This window comes from Rattus rattus, chromosome 2, assembly GCF_011064425.1.
Source record: "Rattus rattus isolate New Zealand chromosome 2, Rrattus_CSIRO_v1, whole genome shotgun sequence".
Lineage (NCBI taxonomy): Eukaryota > Metazoa > Chordata > Mammalia > Rodentia > Muridae > Rattus > Rattus rattus.
Genome location: NC_046155.1, coordinates 178,188,450 through 178,208,682, shown reverse-complemented (window position 1 = coordinate 178,208,682; position 20,233 = coordinate 178,188,450). Strand labels below are relative to the sequence as shown.

At 44.0% G+C, this 20,233-nt stretch overlaps 2 protein-coding genes across 2 annotated transcripts; one reads left to right on the top strand and one right to left on the bottom strand.

Annotated features, from left to right (window-relative positions):
* Positions 1-147: 147 nt before the first annotated feature.
* Ndufa3 (NADH:ubiquinone oxidoreductase subunit A3) lies at positions 148-2,821 on the bottom strand. Its single transcript, XM_032894556.1, has 4 exons — positions 2,756-2,821; positions 2,472-2,546; positions 626-703; positions 148-317 (listed from the first exon to the last, which is right to left on the bottom strand). The coding sequence occupies exons 1-4, from the start codon at positions 2,763-2,765 to the stop codon at positions 226-228; spliced, it is 255 nt and encodes an 84-aa protein (XP_032750447.1). The 5' UTR covers positions 2,766-2,821; the 3' UTR covers positions 148-225.
* Positions 2,822-10,249: 7,428 nt separating this feature from the next.
* Oscar (osteoclast associated Ig-like receptor) lies at positions 10,250-15,582 on the top strand. Its single transcript, XM_032895217.1, has 5 exons — positions 10,250-10,286; positions 10,838-10,870; positions 14,024-14,323; positions 14,567-14,848; positions 14,998-15,582. Exons 1-5 carry the CDS (start codon positions 10,250-10,252, stop codon positions 15,147-15,149), a joined length of 804 nt encoding a protein of 267 aa, XP_032751108.1. The 3' UTR covers positions 15,150-15,582.
* Positions 15,583-20,233: the final 4,651 nt, after the last annotated feature.

Genomic DNA, 20,233 nt, shown 5'->3' with positions numbered 1-20,233 from the left:
GGTCACTGTCTATTGCTCCCACCTATGATCGTACTCAGGTTCCAGGGTTTGAGACCACCCTGACTACACACTGAATTCCAGGTCAGCCTAGGCTACATATATGAAACTTCCTTGTCTCAAAACAACAAAAAAGGACCCCACAAAAGAAAAGATTATAGGATTATTAGTTTTCACATTTCTATTGGAGGGCAACAGGGAAGGGACGGATTCCATCAACAGAAGCATTCACAGGTTCTTGAGCCATTCCAAGCTTGGACCCAGAGGTTCCTGTGGGTGGCTGGGCACATCAGGCATGTTCCCATTATCTCTCACAGGCACTGCAAAACAGAAGGATGAGCCACTGAGACCCGCAGATCTCCAGGGTACTGTAGAAAACAGCTGGTTTGTCTATGTGCCAGGTGGGAAAGGACAGTGAGGGCCAGAGATTCAGATGATGCAGGAAAATGAGGGAGATATCTCCAACAGGGGAGAGGAACCTGGAGAAGAACAGAAATCTGGAGAGAGAAACTCAAAACGTGTTATGGTAAGTTAAAAGTGTGGACAAAGACATGGCAATGCATCAAGGACTCTTTCTACACAGATATGTCTTCCCCCTCCACACCCCCCAATATAGGTCCCTGCTCACCTGGGTAGTTGTAGGGTGTGGCCTTGTTGATCATGCTAGCATACTGGGTGTAGGGGCTAATCATGGGCATAATTATAGCTGTGGAGAAAGACAAACATGAGACCCGGGGATGAAGTAGCTCTCCAGAGATGGGGAAAGGATAGTAACAGCCCTGGCAAAGGGAGCAGGAAAAGACCAGCACAACCAGAAGGGCCCTCTGATGAGTCCTCAGCACTCCACAATCCCCCCTTAACATAGGTCAATGTAAACCCTAAGAGTGAGGAGTAGCATAGAGGCTGGAGACAAGCACTCAGGAACACATGAGGCCCAAAGGCTGGTCACAGATGGGCAGCTTTTATCATGTGGCTACAGCCAAGAGTCTCCAGGAGTGGAAGGGGGTGTATAAAAGGAATGTTACAAGCTAGTGTTGCTGATAGTAGTTAATAGCCACATGTTAATTTCACATCTTCAACTACACATGTTAAGGGGCTAGAGATGAGGCCGGAGAGATGGCTCAGTGGTTAAGAGCACTGACTGCTCTTCCAGAGGTCCTGAGTTCAATTCCCAGCAACCACATGGTGGCTCACAACCGTCTGTAATGGGCTACAAGATCTATAATAAATCTTTTTAAAGGGGGGTGGGGTGGCTCAGTAGTTAAGAACACTTGCTACTTTGCAGAGTTTGCCTCCTAGCACCTAGGTTGGATGGCTCACAGCTTCCTGTAACTACAGCATCCAACAAACTTACCTTCTTTTGTGAGCACTCCCACATATGTGGCATACAGAAACACACATACATAAATTTATTTGAAAAAGCTGAGGGGAGGGGGTGAAGGCTCTTCAGGCACTTCCTAATCTTCCAGACTTGAGTTTAATTCCTAGCAGCCATGTCAGGTAGCTCATAAATGCCTATATCTCCCATTCCAAAGGAAAAAGAGCCTATGACCTCTTCTTGCCTTCATAGGCTCGGCATACACACAGGCACTTTTAAGAAAAGATATGCAGGAGTGGAGGCTCAGACCTGTAATATCAGCACATGAGAGCCCAAAGCAGACTGCTGTGGGTTAGAGACCCACTTGAACTAAGTAAATTGTATTCCCTATAAAAAAGAAAACTGAAAGGTACAAATAAAGTCAGTTCAAGGAAGTATTTAACCTTAGAGTTGTGAGGGCTCAGTAGTTAAAATTACCTGCTGCCAAGACTGTTCAGTCACTAGAACTCAGAATGGAAGGTGAGCACTGATTCCAGTAAGTTGTCCTCTGAGTCCCAAAATCAACTGGTAACGCACGCACACACATACACATACACACACACAAAATCTAAAACAATGTAATTTTAACTTTAAGAAATGAACCTAGTGCAATTTAAATCATTATTTCAACATATACAACATATGATCAATCAAAACCACATACATTAGAGCATTCTAGGTCTTTGAAAGGGTGGTAGATAGCTAGTGGTGGGTTTTAGAACGTCAGCAATGCTGACAACTTTGGGACTGTGATGACTGCTAAATACAAGGCATCACTCCAGACTTTCGGAATTAAAATTTGATTAACAGAGCACCCCCACTCCCTATTTCCCAGGGATTCAATGCACCAGAACTGTGAATAGCCCTACCACGTTGCAAGTTCTACACCAGGGAGGCTTGCTGAGAGATTTGTATTAAGTCAGACTTCACTGAGGAGTTCTGCACTACAGGATCAAAGTACAAGCTGGGTTAAATGTGCACTTCTTGTGTAGGTGTATGTGGTGAGGGAAGAGCGACAGTCATGTCAGGATATGGCTGGCAAGGGGATGCGAGAGGAACTGTAGAATATTGATGACTTCAGGGTGGAGGATACACGTTCGCTCCAGGGAGTACTCACCGAGGCCCCAGACAGTGAAGGACACCACCAGCACTGGCTCCTTTGCCCAGGCATTCTTAAGGAAGGCGGAGATTCCTAGAGGTGAGAAAAAAGTCACCCTTGGGGACTGCTGCGGTGACCTCTAACACTCTCGTATCACCCCTGCTCTGCACCCTATTGGCTGCTGCGCCCCTCTTCTGGGACGGATCCTACCGCTCCCCTGGGCTCTACTGAGCCTCAGCCACGGGTCAAGCCACGGTTTCCTGGAATTACATGGTCCCCGCGCGCCCAGAACGCGTACTTACTAGCAGCCATCTTGGTCTTGGACAAGAGCAGGGAGCTCTCTGGGAGTTGTGGTTCTTTTCCTTGCATGAGGCCCCGCCCCTTGGGCAAGGACGTGAAGCCTTTCGGGAGTTGTAGTTCTAGAGTGAGGCTTAGGAGGCCAGAAAGATTCAAACCATCTTGCACACCTGTTGGTCTCACCTTTCTCTTATAGCTTATACCTTAGAAGATGCGTCGAAGTAACTTCAAGATCTTCTGCAAGAAAGTCCTCATTACATTGAGGTCGCATCTAGACATGAACTCATTCCAGAAATTCTAAATTGATCCCAAATAGATTAAGAACAGTCTGTGCTTTATGTTACTAGCATGCGGCTCATGGTTTTTTCCACCCTCCGCCCCTCAGTGTTGCAGATTGAAACCAGGATAGGCTACCCATCTATGACTGAGACACTCCTCGGTCCACTTGCTGGTAGATTCCATGACCCAGGCTCCGGCTGGTGGATTCTAGGCATATTTTGTATTGTTGAGCCACATTTGTCAACCCTTTCATTGCTTTTTATTTTGAGATAGGGTCTCATTAAGTGTCTCAGATTGGCCCTGCAATCTTTAAACTTGGCATCCTCCTGCTTTACAAGCCTGAGACCCCAAAACCATGCACATCACTTAAAAAAATTAACATATCTGAACTGGACAATGAGAGCAGTACTGGGGTCCGAGCCTTCTCTCACCAGCAGAGTACATATTGTACACCAAAGATTTTTGTTTCCCTTTCTGCCTTTTTGTTTTGTTTTGTTTCGTTTTTATTAACTTGAGTATTTCTTATTTACATTTCGAGTGTTATTCCCTTTCCCGGTTTACCGGCCAACATCCCCCTAAGCCCTCCCCCTCCCCTTCTTTATGGGTGTTCCCCTAATTGCCGCCCTCCCCCCAACAATCACATTCACTGGGGGTTCAGTCTTAGCAGGACCCAGGGCTTCCCCCTACACTGGTGATCTTACTAGGATATTCAATGCTACCTATGAGGTCAGATTCCAGGGTCAGTCCATGTATAGTCTTCAGGTAGTGGCTTAGTCCCTGGAAGCTCTGGTTGCTTGGCATTGTTGTTCATATGGGGTCTCGCGCCCCTTCAAGCTCTTCCAGCTCTTTCTCTGATTCCTTCAACGGGGGTCCTATTCTCAGTTCAGTGGTTTGCTGCTGGCATTCGCCTCTGTATTTGCTGTATTCTGGCTGTGTCTCTCAGGAGAGATCTACATCCGGCTCCTGTCTGCCTGCACTTCTTTGCTTCATCCATCTTGTCTAATTGGGTGGCTGTATATGTATGGGCCACATGTGGGGCAGGCTCTGAATGGGTGTTCCTACTGTCTCTGTTTTAATCTTTGCCTCGCTATTCCCTGCCAAGGGTATTCTTGTTCCCCTTTTAAAGAAGGAGTGAAGCAATCACATTTTGATCATCCGTCTTGAGTTTCATGTGTTCTAGGCATCTAGGGTAATTCAAGCATTTGGGCTAATAGCCACTTATCAATGAGTGCATACCATGTGTGTTTTTCTGTGATTGGGTTACCTCACTCAGGATGATATTTTCCAGTTCCAACCATTTGCCTATGAATTTCATAAAGGCATTGGTTTTGATAGCTGAGTAATATTCCATTGTGTAGATGTACCACGTTTTCTGTATCCATTCCTCTGTTGAAGGGCATCTGGGTTCTTTCCAGCTTCTGGCTATTATAAATAAGGCTGCTATGAACATAGTGGAACACATGTCTTTTTTATATGTTGGGGCATCTTTTGGGTATATACCCAGGAGAGGTATAGCTGGATCCTCAGGCAGTTCAATGTCCAATTTTCTGAGGAACCTCCAGACTGATTTCCAGAATGGTTGTACCAGTCTGCAATCCCACCAACAATGGAGGAGTGTTCCTCTTTCTCCACATCCTCGCCAGCATTTGCTGTCACCTGAGTTTTTGCTCTTAGCCATTCTCACTGGTGTGAGGTGAAATCTCAGGGTTGTTTTGATTTGCATTTCCCTGATGACTAAAGATGTTGAACATTTCTTTAGGTGTTTCTCAGCCATTCGGCATTCCTCAGCTGTGAATTCTTTGTTTAGCTCTGAACCCCATTTTTTAATAGGGTTATTTGTCTCCCTGCGGTCTAACTTTTTAAGTTCTTTGTATATTTTGGATATAAGGCCTCTATCTGCTGTAGGATTGGTAAAGATCTTTTCCCAATCTGTTGGTGGCCATTTTGTCCTAACTACAGTGTCCTTTGCCTTACAGAAGCTTTGCAGTTTTATGAGATCCCATTTGTCGATTCTTGATCTTAGAGCATAAGCCATTGGTGTTTTGTTCAGGAAATTTTTTCCAGTGCCCATGTGTTCGAGATGCTGCCCTAGTTTTTCTTCTATTAGTTTGAGTGTATCTGGTTTGATGTGGAGGTCCTTGATCCACTTGGACTTAAGCTTTGTACAGGGTGATAAGCATGGATCGATCTGCATTCTTCTACATGTTGACTTCCAGTTGAACCAGCACCATTTGCTGAAAATGCTATCTTTTTTCCATTTGATGGTTTTGGCTCCTTTGTCAAAAATCAAGTGCCCATAGGTGTGTGGGTTCATTTCTGGGTCTTCAATTCTGTTCCATTGGTCTATGTGTCTGTCTCTGTACCAATACCATGCAGTTTTTATCACTATTGCTCTGTAATACTGCTTGAGTTCAGGGATATTGATTCTTCCTGAAGTCGTTTTATTGTTGAGGATAGTTTTAGCTATCCTGGGTTTTTTGTTATTCCAGATGAATTTGCAAATTGTTCTGTCTAACTCTTTGAAGAAATGGATTGGTATTTTGATGGGGATTGCATTGAATCTGTAGATCGCTTTTGGTAAAATGGCCATTTTTACTATATTAATCCTGCCAATCCATGTGCACGGGAGATCTTTCCATCTTCTGAGGTCTTCTTCAATTTCTTTCTTCAGAGTCTTGAAGTTCTTATTGTACAGATCTTTTACTTGCTTGGTTAAACTCACACTGAGGTACTTTATATTATTTGGGTCTATTATGAAGGGTGTCGTTTCCCTAGTTTCTTTCTCGGCTTGTTTCTCTTTTGTGTAGAGGAAGGCTACTGATTTATTTGAGTTAATTTTATACCCAGCCATTTTGCTGAAGTTGTTTATCAGCTTTAGTAGTTCTCTGGTGGAACTTTTGGGATCACTTAAATATACTATCATATCATCTGCAAATAGTGATATTTTGACTTCTTCTTTTCCGATCTGCATCCCCTTGATCTCCTTTTGTTGTCTGATTGCTCTGGCTAGAACTTCAAGAACTATATTGAATAAGTAGGGAGAGAGTGGGCAGCCTTGTCTAGTCCCTGATTTTAGTGGGATTAATTCAAGTTTCTCTCCATTTAGTTTAATGTTAGCAACTGGTTTGCTGTATATGGCTTTTACTATGTTTAGGTATGGGTCTTGAATTCCTATTCTTTCCAGGACTTTTATCATGAAGGGGTGTTGAATTTTGACAAATGCTTTCTCAGCATCTAATGAAATGATCATGTGGTTTTGTTCTTTCAGTTTGTTTATATAATGGATCACGTTGATGGTTTTCCGTATATTAAACCATTCCTGCATGCCTGGGATGAAGCCTACTTGATCATGGTGGATGATTGTTTTGATGTGCTCTTGGATTCGGTTTGCCAGAATTTTATTGAGTATTTTGCGTCGATATTCATAAGGCAAATAGGTCTGAAGTTCTCTTTCTTTGTTGGGTCTTTGTGTGGTTTAGGTATAAGAGTAATTGTGGCTTCATAGAAGGAATTCGGTAGTGCTCCATCTGTTTCAATTTTGTGGAATAGTTTGGATAATATTGGTATGAGGTCTTCTATGAAGGTCTGATAGAATTCTGCACTAAACCCGTCTGGACCTGGGCTCTTTTTGGTTGGGAGACCTTTAATGACTGCTTCTATTTCCTTAGGAGTTATGGGGTTGTTTAACTGGTTTATCTGTTCCTGATTTAACTTCAGTACCTGGTATCTGTCTAGGAAATTGTCCATTTCCTGCAGATTGTCAAGTTTTGTTGAATATAGGCTTTTATAGTAAGATCTGATGATTTTTTGAATTTCCTCTGAATCTGTAGTTATGTCTCCCTTTTCATTTCTGATTTTGTTAATTTGGACACACTCTCTGTGTCCTCTCGTTAGTCTGGCTAAGGGTTTATCTATCTTGTTGATTTTCTCAAAGAACCAACTTTTGGTTCTGTTGATTCTTTCTATGGTCCTTTTTGTTTCTACTTGGTTGATTTCAGCTCTGAGTTTGATTATTTCCTGCCTTCTACTCCTCTTGGGTGTATTTGCTTCTTTTTGTTCTAGAGCTTTTAGGTGTGCTGTCAAGCTGCTGACATATGCTCTTTCCTGTTTCTTTCTGCAGGCACTCAGAGCTATGAGTTTTCCTCTTAGCACAGCTTTCATTGTGTCCCATAAGTTTGGGTATGTTGTACCTTCATTTTCATTAAATTCTAAGAAGTCTTTAATTTCTTTCTTTATTTCTTCCTTCACCAGGTTATCGTTGAGTAGAACATTGTTCAACTTCCACGTATATGTGGGCGTTCTTCCCTTATTGTTATTGAAGACCAGCTTTAGGTCGTGGTAGTCTGATAGCACGCATGGGATTATTTCTATCTTTCTGTACCTGTTGAGGACCGTTTTTTGACCAATTATTATGGTCAATTTTGGAGAAAGTACCATGAGGAGCTGAGAAGAATGTATATGCTTTTGCTTTAGGATAGAATGTTCTATAAATATCTGTTAAGTCCATTTGGTTCATGACTTCTCTTAGTCTGTCTACGTCTCTGTTTAATTTCTGTTTCCATGATCTGTCCATTGATGAGAGTGGGTGTTGAAATCTCCTACTATTATTGTGTGAGGTGCAATGTGTGTTTTGAGCTTTAGTAAGGTTTCTTTTTACGTATGTAGGTGCCCTTGTATTTGGGGCATAGATATTTAGGATTGAGAGTTCATCTTGGTGGATTTTTCCTTTGATGAATATGAAGTGTCCTTCCTTATCTTTTTTGATGACTTTTAGTTGAAAATTGATTTTATTTGATATTAGAATGGCTACTCCAGCTTGCTTCTTCTGACCATTTGCTTGGAAAGTTGTTTTCCAGCCTTTCACTCTGAGGTAGTGTCTGTCTTTGTCTCTGAGGTGTGTTTCCTGTAGGCAGCAGAATGCAGGGTCCTCGTTATGTATCCAGTTTGTTAATCTATGTCTTTTTATTGGGGAGTTGAGACCATTGATGTTGAGAGATATTAAGGAATACTGATTATTGCTTCCTGTTATATTCATATTTGGATGTGAGGTTATGTTTGTGTGCTTTTCTTCTCTTTGTTTTGTTGCCAAGACGATTAGTTTCTTGCTTCTTCTAGGGTGTAGCTTGCCTCCTTATGTTGGGCTTTACCATTTATTATCCTTTGCAGCGATGGATTTGCAGAAAGATATTGTGTAAATTTGGTTTTGTCATGGAATATCTTGGTTTCTCCATCTATGTTAATTGAGAGCTTTGCAGGATACAGTAACCTGGGTGGGCATTTGTGTTCTCTTAGGGTCTGTATGACATCAGTCCAGGATCTTCTGGCTTTCATAGTCTCTAGGGAAAAGTCTGGTGTGATTCTGATAGGTCTGCCTTTATATATCACTTGACCTTTTGCTTACTTTTCCCTTATTGCTTTTAATATTCTTTCTTTATTTTGTGCATTTGGTGTTTTGACTATTATGTGACGGGAGGAATTTCTCTTAGGTTTGATCTTCTCATTGAGTCCTGGATTTCCTGTATGTTTTGGACCAGTAGCTTTTTCTGCTTTACATTATCTTTGACAGTTGAGTTGATGATTTCTATCGAATCTTCTGCTCCTGAGATTTCTCTCTTCTATCTCTTTTTTGTTGTTGTTGTTTTGTTTTTGTTCTTTTTTTCGGAGCTGGGGACCGAACCCAGGGCCTTGCGCTTCCTAGGCAAGCGCTCTACCACTGAGCTAAATCCCCAACCCCTTCTCCTCTTGTATTCTGTTGGTGAATCTTGTATCTACGGCTCCTTGTCTCTTCTTTTGGTTTTCTATATCCAGGGTTGTTTCCATGTGTTCTTTCTTGATTGCTTCTATTTCCATTTTTAATTCCTTCAACTGTTTGATTGTGTTTTCCTGGAATTCTTTCAGGGATTTCTGTGATTCCTCTCTGTAGGCTTCTACTTGTTTATTTATGTTTTCCTGTGTTTCTCTAAGGGAGTTCTTCACGTCTTTCTTGAAGTCCTCCAGCATCATGATCAAATATGATTTTGAAACTAGATCTTGCTTTTCTGTTGTGTTTGGATATTCCGTGTTTGCTTTGGTGGGAGAATTGGGCTCCGATGATGCCATGTAGTCTTGGTTTCTGTTGCTTGGGTTCCTGCACTTGCCTCTCGCCATCAGATTATCTCTAGTGTTACTTTGTTCTGCTATTTCTGACAGTGGCTAGACTGTCCTATAAGCCTGTGTGTCAGGAGTACTGTAGACCTGTTTTCCTCTTTTCTTTCAGCCAGTTATGGGGACAGAGTGTTCTGCTTTCGGGCGTGTAGTTTTTCCTATCTACAGGTCTTCAGCTGTTCCTGTGGGCCTGTGTCTTGAGTTCACCAGGCAGGTCGCTTGGAGCAGGAAGGTTTGTCTTACCTGTGGTCCCGAGGCTCAAATTTGCTCGTGGGGTGTTGCTTATGAGCTCTCCGCGGCCGCAGCAACCAGGAAGATTTGCGCCGCCCTTTCCGGGAGCTTCCGTGCACCAGGGTTCCAGATGGCGTTTGGTGTTTTCCTCTGGAATCAGTAATGTGGGCAGAGTGTAGTCTCTTCTGGTTTCGCAGGCGTGTCTGCCTCTCTGAAGGTTCAGCTCTCCCTCCCACGGGATTTGGCTGCAGAGAACTGTTTATCTGGTCGGTCCCTTCAGGTTCCGGCGGTGTCTCAGACGCAGGGGACCTGCTGCTCCTGTGCTCTTATCTCCAGGAACCCAGAAGCTGTATACAGTTTCCTCTTGGCCAGGGATGTGGGCAGGATGGGCCGTGTTGGTGGTCTCTTCCTCTCTGCAGTCTCAGGAGTGCCCACCTGTCTGGGCGGTGAGCTCTTTCTCTTTCATGGGGTTTGGGAGCAGTGAGTCTTTGTTTTGTTTTTTGTTGTTGTTTCTTCTCTTCCATTTCCCTCCCTTCTGCTCCTTTTCTTTCTCTCCTCAGTGCTGAAGCGAGAACACACTGGGCAAGCAGTCTCCCACTTAGCTGCAACATCCACAGCCCCCCTCACCTACTTTAAATCGAATTAAGAGAACACCAGAGGCTATGACTGTTCTGTCTTGCAACTTTTTCCAAGACAATGAGGCTATGACACAGTTCCTTGGAGCCTCCATCTGACTTCTCTGTTCCCTAAACAAGACTCTCACACGGCTTTCTGGTGTTGCTTCATTTCCTCCGAGGGTAAAAGGCAGGGCCAGCCTTTCCCCAGCTCCACTGAGAGTGCCCGCCATGGTCCTGTCGCTGATACTCCAGCTGTCTACTCTCTGTGAGCTGTCCCTCCCCTGTGTGGGGGTCCTAGGCTAGGCTGAGGGCTATATCTGATCCTCTGGAATTCAACATACAATTTAGAAAAAGGAATCAGGACTTGTACCCAGATACTTGAGTCTTAAATGGGGGAAGACAGATTTCTGGGTCTGGGGTGAGCATAGCTTTCTCTGAATCTCCAGGCAGAGGAGAATAAGGGATATCCAGGGGTCAAAGAATGTACTCAGTTCTCATGGCAAATGGGCAGGACTAATGTGCTGGATGGAGGAGGGCATCTAGACATCCTAACTCCAAGGCAGCGAAACCCCAAGGAGCAGAGTACTGTTCTAAGGAAAGGTGGCAAACAGAGGCCTGTCCTCTTGGGTCAGACAGCTGGCTTCTTAAGTATGGGGAATGAAAGGCTGGAGTTTTGTGTGATCTTAAAGAAGGCAGGCAGAATTCTTGTTTTTCAGAGAAAAAAGGAAACAATGTAGTGATGGTCTAGGGCTCCCAAGGAGGAGAGACTGGTAGTCATACAGGGCTTTGTAAAAACTGGCTCCTCACCTTCTGCAGGGCCTGTGTGTCATGCTGACTTCACATCCCCAGGTGAGTGGAACACTCCGAATGCTCTCCCTTGTGCTGCTCACACCTCGCCTCCAACCACTCATTTTATTTTGATGCCTAGGTTCACCCCAGATTTTCTCATTTCCCTTTCTTCCTTTCCTCCTCTCTCCTTCAATCCCTTCTTCCCCTACATACCCCGCTTCTTTTCCTTCTCCCTTTTTCTCCTGTCTCTTTCCTTTACCCCCTTTCAGATCCTTCTTTTTCTTCCTCCTCCATTCCCTCCTCCCTGCTCCCTGCCTGTTCCTCTCTTCTCTCTTCCCGTTGTCCTTCATCTCTTTAGTAGCCATTATAGTGAGTAGGAAAGACCATGAACATGGACGTTTAGGAGACCTATTACACGTGATCATTATTACAAGTCCTTGAACACGCCAGCGGTCTCAAATTTCCTTAAGAAAATTGGCTCCAGTGAGGATTTAATATAATTATACAGGTAAACTATAGACTTAGATCCTGGCATATTTCAGGGCTCCAAACATTAAGAGTTCCTCAGTGCCAGTTATACCAGCTTCTCTTACTGGAGCCCACTTCCCACAAAAGGAAGGTTCCCCCACCCCAAGACGGTTTCTTCTCGGGTTTTCCAATAGAGGAGATATTTCTTTTCTCTCCAACTTTCTCCCACTATACTTCCATTTCTAATGAGAAACACTGGGAAGTCATTCATACCTGAGTCATCGGCTAATTTAATTTTGTTTTATGTATATGAGTGTTTTGCCTGCATGCATGTATGTACACCACATACATGCCCAGTGCTTGCAGAGTTCAGAAAGCAGGAGGACTCTCTGAAGCTGGAGTTACAGAGACTGTGAACCACCATGTGGTACTGAGAATCCTATCCCAATCTTTTGCAAGAGCAACAAGTACTCTTATCTGCCAAGCCATTTCTCCAGCACCCTAATTTTAAATCTATTTAAATGATAAAGCCAATAGGTACTCATGGTTATAAAGACTCGATCATTACCAAAAGATACAACATTCTTCCTCTTCCCCTTCCTGTGTTCCTGAATCTTACGAAAAGCTTTCCGAGCATTCACACACATACATACTTCCTCCTTTTCTTACCAGCTCAAAATCAGTGTTTCATGATTCATTCTGTTCTGGGTCTTAAGTGTTAAACTTACATTCTGTCTTACAGATATTTCTCAAGTGTTTAATAGTTATTTTTCCTTTTTAAAATTTATTTACGGGCTGGAGAGATGGTTCAGTGGTTAAGAGCACTAACTGCTCTTCCTGAGGTCCTGAGTTCAAATCCCAGCAACCACATGGTGGCTCACAACCATCTGTAATGGGATCTGATTCCCTCTTCTGCTGTGTCTGAACACAGTGACAGTGTACTCACATAACATAAATAAATAAATCTTTAAAAAATTGATTTACAAATAAAAATTGCCTATAGGGGTAGGCAATGATGGTACACCCCTTTAATCCCAGCACTAGGAAGGCAGAGGCAAGATTTCTTTTGAATTCAAAGCCAGCCTGGTCTACATCATGAGACCATGCCTCAAAAACAAACAAATGAACAAACACAACCCAAAACCATCGCCAACTGCGGGCCTTTAGTTCCAGTGCTAGTGAGGCAGAGACAAATGGATCGCTGAGTCCAAGATCAGCCTAGTCTACAGAGCAAGTTCCAAGACCGTCAGGGCTACACAGAGAAACTCTGTCTCAAAACACAAACAAACAGGAATTTGCCTGTTGCGAAGCACTGGAAGTATATTATGGTTTTGTCGTTTGGCTATGTACTAGGGATGGATCAAACCAATGGCCGTGTACATGGTGCTGGTGCTCTCACTGAACAACACTTCTAGTTCCTCACTGAGACATTCTAGACAAGTGCTCTACCACTAAGCTCACCCCAGCCCTTCACTGGTTGATTATAGGCAGGCGCAATACCACTGAGACACACCACAGCCACTCACTGGGGGCATTCTAGGCAAGTACGCTGCCACCCAGCCACAGCCACGCCTCAGTCCTGACTGGGGGATGATTACAAGTACATCACTACACTGATACTCTATTCCATCACCTCTTTAGAAAAAAAGATTTATTTGTGTTATTTTAAATTATGTGTATATGTTTGTGTCTGCGTAGAAGTATATGTACATAAGTGCAGATGCCTGTAGAAGCCAAAGGTATCAAGATCCCCATGGAACTGGAATTACAGGTAGTTAGGAGTTGCAATATGGGTGCTAGAAAGCCAAACCGAGGTGCTCTGCAAAAGCAGTAAACACTCTTAAGTATAAAGTCACCTTCAGCCTCCTATCCTATTACCTGTTAAAGACCCACCTTTCAACATTATTATATCAAAGATTAAGTTGGGGAGCTTGTTCAAACTATAGCAGTAGTTATTGATATATTGAAAACTTCAACTGCTTCTATCAAGGTGTGGTGCTACAGATCTGTCATCTCAGCACTTGGAAAGCTGAGGCAGAAAGAAGAATTACAAGTTTGAAGCCAGCCTGCACCATTAATGGGCTTGAGGACAAACTGGATTACATAGTGAGGCTTTGTTTTAAAAACAACAAAACAAAACAATAACAGTACATTAAGACAGAGTAACCATTCTGGTATGACATTTTGAAACTATGCCTTAAAATTGTGGAGAAGGGGTTGGGAATGTAGCTCAGTTGGTTGAATGGTTGCCCCAGTTCAGCATAGATGGGAGGGAGAGAGAGGTGGTGGTCCTGATGGTGGCACAGGTTTATAATCTAGCAGGATCGGGTGGCACAGGCTTATAATCAGAATCTAAGGTCATACTCCACTACATAGCAAGTTCAAGGCTGATCAAGGGTACACAAGACCTTGTCTCAAAACAAAAAAGCAAAAGCAAAACAAAAAACAAAATAAAAAACCAACAACAACAACAGAGATTTGAGTCTATATCTTAGTGGTAGAGTGAATGATTACCCACAATGCATAAGGCCTTGGATTCGATCCTTAGCACAAACAAATAACTATGGGGAAAAGTTTACAGTTAAGAGTAGTACTCCTGTGATTGTCAGATAGTTTGGGCCAGCTATGATTATATTCCAGACCCTCCCCTTCTTTAAAGAGGTTCATGGTGTCTGGCTTCTGCTTAGGCTTCTGGGGCTTCTGGGTTGGAGGGGCATAAGGACCCAAGCGCTCTTCTTTATTAAGTGCCCCTAGCCTCATACCCCAAGCCATGGCTGGGGGCTCATCCTGCTGCAATTGTGACTCCTGGAATCAATGTAACTTTGATTTGCCGTGCACCCCAACCTGCCTGGGGATTTGGACTCTTCAAAACTGGCCTTGCCACCCCTCTGCTCCTCCGGAATGTGTCTATTGGGCTGGCTGAGTTCTTCCTGGAAAAGGTGACTTCGGTCCAGGAGGGCAGTTATCACTGCCGCTACCGCAAGACAGACTGGGGGCCCAGTGTCTGGTCTCAGCCCAGTAACGCTCTGGAACTGCTGGTAACAGGTGAGGTCCGGGAAGAAATGGGAGAAGGGCACAGGAGTGAGATGAAGGCAGAGGGTAGGAGAGGGTAGAAAAGGAATACAACAAGGAGATAGGCGATATGGGGAGTGGGGTAGATTGAGAGATTCTTAAACTTACTGAGGAAGAGGAAGGTGAGTTTAAGGGATGGGAAGAGAAGCAGAAGAAAAGAGAGGAGCAAAGGGAGGATGATTAGAGCCTATCTAAGCCCTTGCCTGTATTCCACAGATCAGCTACCCAGACCATCACTGGTGGCAATTCCTGGGCCTGTGGTGGCCCCAGAAACCACTGTAAGCCTGCGCTGTGCAGGCCGCATACCAGGCATGAGTTTTGCGCTGTACCGTGCGGATGTGGCAACCCCTCTGCAGTACATCGACTCTGTGCAGCCCTGGGCTGACTTCCTTCTGAACAGCGCGAATGCACCCGGCACCTACTATTGCTATTACCACACCCCCTCTAGCCCCTATGTGCTATCAGAGCGCAGCCAGCCACTGGTCATCAGTTCCGAAGGTAAATCTCTGCCTCTCCTCCTTCAGACCCACGTGATCAGGGGACATGAAGTCCATTTAACTTAGAGACAACTCCATCTGTGTGTCAGAAACACAGAAGGGACTCTGGGATACTGGACCAATACTCGTCTCTCTCTTTTCGGCTCACAGGTTCTGGCTCCTTGGACTATACCCAGGGAAACCTCGTGCGTTTGGGGCTGGCAGGACTGGTCCTCATCTGCTTGGGCATCATAGTTACTTTCGATTGGCACAGCAGGCGCTCTGCCTTTGTTCGTCTCCTGCCCCAGCAAAACTGGGTATAGGCCTGTGTGATGGGAAGAGACTTCCTGGAGACGGACAGAGAAACTGGGACTCTTGGTGACCAGCCCCTCCGGAACACTCTAAGCTTCCAGACTCCACTGGATTAATTATTCTTCACCTCAGTATTAGGCTTGTTGAAGGATTAAAGGAAGTGACCGGCCTGTGGTAAATGATGTTCAGTTAATGTTAGTGACTTTGTCCTCCCTTGAAAACCTCTATTTCCTTCATGTGTCTTATTCCCTCCCCCCACTCCACCTCTCGTTTCTCTTTCTTCATGGCTATGTTGGGATCATAGGTTCATTCTACCACACCCAGCAAAATATATAATTACGTATTTTAAGGGGTGATATGCATGCCTCAGCCTGTGTGCAGAGGTGAAAAGACAACTTCCAGGAATCGATTTTCTCTGTCCATCCTGTGGGTCCCAGGGTTTGAACTCAGACTGTCAGACTTATCCACAAGAACTTTACCCACTGAGCCATCTGGCTGGCTTCTGGTAATTTATTTATTTTTTTACATGTATGTTTTGCCTGTATGCATGGTGTCACTTGGAGGCCTCGCTCCCCAAGGAAGCCAGAAAAAGGCATCTGATCTCTTGGAATTAGAGTTACAGATGTGTGTGAGCCACCACCATGTGGGTGCTCGGAGCCCCAACCCAGGTCCTCTGGAAGATTAGCCAGTACTCTTAACTGCTAAACCACCTCTCCAGGGGCCCAAATCTATAGGATTAAAATACTCACTCTCTCTTCCAATGTTTTGGGGTTTTGCTTGTTTGTTTGTTTGGTTTTTAGTGCAAGGTATTAAACCCTTGTCCTTCTAGTTTACCCCTATGCTACAACTCCATCTCCCTGGTAATTTTTAAAATATCAATAATTAATTACAGTCTTATTCTGTAATTTAAGATGACTTGAACTTGAATAAATGTTTCTGCCTCGGCCTCTTGAATATCAGAATTACCGGTATGAGCCATGGTACTCAGCCTGAAATCTTTTTTTTTTTTTTTTGAATTGTGTTTACTACACTGGAATTTACATTGAGGTCGTACTTGTTTATTATGCACATAATGCTCTTACACTGGATTAGGAAGCACCAGGCTATGTTGGTCCCGTCCTGACCTGACACTGTCTGGATAGTGAGAATCTCCAGAAGTGAAGACGCCTCCGTTACTTAGAAAGAAAGCAAGAACTGTTCACCTGGGGCTGCGGTTTCAGAGGATTCTGTTCATAGTCACTCGGGTCCATGTTTCTCGGCTGCTGACGAAGTAGAACCTGATGGCTGAGAAGTTTCTTCATGACAGTCAGGAAGCAGAAGCTCCATCACTTCCTTCATGACATCTTCCTGGATTCCCAACCAAACCGTGTCTAACTCTTCTTCCCACCTTACCCCAAAGCAGACCAAACAGAGCTCCCACCTCAACTACAGTCACATTTGCAAGCTCCGCTAGATCTGTCATTTCATTACTTCCAATGGGGATCCGTTGCCAGGGCAACAGTAAACAGCTTCCATCATAGAACTTTGACCTGAAAACTGAAAACCCCCCAGCTTGGTCTGCTTCCCACTAGGCTCTTGGCTGCCCCCACCGCTACAAAAATAACACAAACCATTCTTGCAGCCTGCTTTCTCAACTTGTTATGTCTCTTACCTACCAAAACATGGCTGACTTCCAGTGTCTCCTGACTTGACCAACTTGACTTTTCTCTTTTATCTGACTGAACAATACTTGGCCATTATTAGACACACAAGTCTGGAAGCCATTCCTACCACTCAACATTCCTGCTGACTTATGTTTCAATTCTGGTGGAGCGCGTGTCCTATCCTGCTTTCCTGACTCTCCACTTCCTCCTTTCCTTTTCTACTTAATGAAGATTCAGATGCGTGAGCACTGTTTGTTTGGTTTGCTTTTTCAAGACAGAGTTTCTCTGTGTAACCTTGGCTGCCCTGGCACTCCCTCTGTGTAGACCAGGCTGTCTTTGAACTCCCAGAGATCTGCCTGCCCTGAGTGCACCGCCATATACAGCTTCCATAGATAATACACAAAACTTACAGTTTTGAAAAAAAAAAAAACCCAGCTCCGCTACCCTGGGTAACCTTAAACAAATACAGAAAACCTTCTAAATTTTCGTCTGTGAAATGACAAACCTTGTCAGCGCTGGTGAGAATTAAATAACGCACATATTCCCAACACATGAAAAAAAGTCAGAAAATTAATTTCCTCACACCCCCTTCACCGTTTTTCCTTCCTCCTGATTCCCGCTCCCTCTCTTCCTTCTTTTAAAAATACTTTAATATTTATTTTTGGTCAGGGACAGTGTAAAGACAAAGTTTACATCACAACCCTATATACAAACTTTCTGCATTTGGGGCTGAAGAGATATCTCTAGGTTTAATTACACTTGCAGAGGATTTAAGTTCAGTTCCCAGCATCCATGTTATGTAGCTCGTATCACCTGTAATTCCAGCTCCAAGGAATCACTGCCTCTTGCCTCAACTGGTGCTTGTCTGTATATACATGATTAAAAATAATAAAAACAAATCTTATAAAACAGATCATATATGTATAGTTTGTGTGTGTAGAACCAAGTTGTACACAAATGGATATATATATACACATATATAATGAATATGTTCATGTTTTATGATCTAAAGTATATACTTGTACAGTGTCATAGTTGTCTTATTTAAAATGCTACTTATAGGACTGGGAAGACGGCTCAGGGTAAGAGCACAAACTGCTCTTAGAGAGGACCCAAGTTCAGTTCTAGGTACCCACACCTGGTAGCTTACAACTGCCTGTAACTCCAGCTCAAAGAAAAACAAAATCACTAGAATTCAAAAGAAAAGCCCAGGACAGGCAAGCTATAAATTGCAGCAGCTGCTCAGAGGAAAATGGCGAGAAGAGAAACCAGGCCATGCTGTTTGAATTAAGTCAGCATGGAGGATGGCTATACAGTGGGAAGGGGAGCTTTAGAGGGGAAGTAAGGAAGCCCAAAGTACCAGGAAAAGAATAGTTAAGCACTGGTTTAAGAAAATGGCAGAGTAGAAAGAGGCATTCAGATCGTTGGGCAAATCCAGCTGAACCTCAGAGTAGCTTATAGGACTCTGTTGGAGCAAGAAATCTGGGAAGGCAAAGTGCGCACTCGCATTAAAGGGTTACTCATTATCCTTATTCCCTTAAGGTGGACTCACCTTCCTCAGGGGCCTGAGTGATTGACCTGCTCCACTGGAGTACCTCCTAAGAGGAGGAGATACTGTCAAGTCTCCACCTAGTGGTAGATTCCATTCTTCACACCACAGCACGTACATGTGGAGCTCAGAGAACTGTGGAGAATTGATTTTCTCCGGCAACTAAGTAGGTCCCATAAATAGACTTCGCGTTGTTGGTGTTGGTTGCAAGCACCTGTCTTACTGTCCTCTTGTGAAGAGACACCATGACCATAGCAAATCTTATGAAAGAAAGCGCTTAATTGAAGGGTTTGCTTACAATTTTGGACGGTTAGTCCGTTATCATTAATGGGTTTTTCTGATGACAAAATGAGCCAGTTCAAGCCAAATCAAGATTATAAAGCCAGGTTTATTGAGAGGCAGCTCTTGGGTGAGTTAATCTATCTCACAGATGAAGGTCAATGGAGTCAAAAGCCTAGGCTAAAGTAAGAGGGTTTAATGGGTCTTGGGCATGGGGTGATGATTGTGTGAGCTAGGAGCTGGGATTGTATACCCAGCATATATAACCATATAAGGTAAGAACCTGAGACCCTGGGCAGACACTCATGGGTGGTTGCTGGAAATGAGGAAACGGGTAGAGATGATATGTTAGCTTGGAGTTTTTTCCTTGCAGGTGGGGTTAGGGGAAGAAGAAGAGCAAACAGAGTTTCTCAGCTTATACAGGAGATGAACCTGGGGTTCCTCACAGTCATCATGGTGGGGAGAATGGCAGCATACACTGAGCTAGAGCAGTAGCCAAAAGCTATATCCAGACAGAGTGAAACACTGGGCCTGGTCTGAGGTTTGTGAAATCTCCAAGCCTAGGCCCAGGAGATACATTTCCTCCAACAAAATCACCCCTATTCCAACAAGGCCACACCACCTCCTAATCTTAATCCTTCTTAAATAGTTCCACTCCCAGGTGACTAGTCATTCAAATATATGAGCCTATGGGGGACATTTTTATTCATACCACCACAGCACCTTTATTCTCAGTGGAGCCATTTCGCAAGGCCTCATATGGTCCTCTTGTGAGCCTATTGCAATGGGTTAGAAGCTAGAGAGAGTAGAGCCAAAAATTTCACGATTGTGTTTTTTGTCTTAGAGTTTCTATTGCTGCAATGAAACACCATAACCAGAAGCAATTTGGGAAGAAAAATATTCATTTCGCTCACACTTCCCATATAACAGTTCATCCCCACAAGCAATACAGGCAGGAACTCAAGCAGGGAAGGGACCTGGAGGCAGGAGCTGAGGCAGAGGCCTATTGGCTTGCTCCTCCTGGCCTGTGTGAAATCGAAACAGAAGCCACACTGTTACTAAGTCTCCATGCCTTACAAGGGTAAGTTTCTGTCTCCTAAGCCTAATGTATCCTGAAAGCCCTGTTTCTCAACCTGTGTTGAACTTGTGACCCATGATGGGTACCCACCCCTTTGCCTTGCTGAACTCCCGAACACCTGTGATGTATTGCCTTATGAAAATGTGTTTTCCCAGTGATGCCTGTTCCACACGATGTATTCTTGCACTTGTCTATACCACAGGCAGCCATGAGCTCCCAGTCCCTGACTCTTTTGTCCAAGTACTAACATCTAACAATAGAGACCTCAAAAGCCAGTGAGGGGCTACTTTCTGAAATCACAGCTTTAGGAGAAGCAGCCAGCTGGCCACTTTAAATAAAGATAGCTGGGATTGGGGATTTAGCTCAGTGGTAGAGCACTTGCCTAGCAAGCGCAAGGTCCTGGGTTCAGTCCCCAGCTCCGAAAAAAAAAAAAGAAAAAAAGAAAAAAAATTGCTGAATCAGACAGCTGTGGAAATGTTTTCTTCTTAGGTCTGACACTTGCTCATCCTGCTTTCTTATAGAACCCAGTACCACCAGCCCAGTTAT

Excerpts from the sequence above, each read along its gene's own strand:
- Ndufa3 (XM_032894556.1), bottom strand. Across the intron at positions 704-2,471 it reads CTTCACTGTCTGGGGCCTCG|CTATAATTATGCCCATGATT; the intron begins GTGAGTACTCCC and ends CTTTCTCCACAG. Across the intron at positions 318-625 it reads CACACCCTACAACTACCCAG|TGCCTGTGAGAGATAATGGG; the intron begins GTGAGCAGGGAC and ends TCTGTTTTGCAG.
- Oscar (XM_032895217.1), top strand. The coding sequence starts at position 10,250 with ATGGTCCTGTCGCTGATACTCCAGCTGTCTACTCTCT. Across the intron at positions 10,287-10,837 it reads ACTCCAGCTGTCTACTCTCT|GGCCTGTGTGTCATGCTGAC; the intron begins GTGAGCTGTCCC and ends CACCTTCTGCAG. Across the intron at positions 14,849-14,997 it reads ACTGGTCATCAGTTCCGAAG|GTTCTGGCTCCTTGGACTAT; the intron begins GTAAATCTCTGC and ends TTCGGCTCACAG.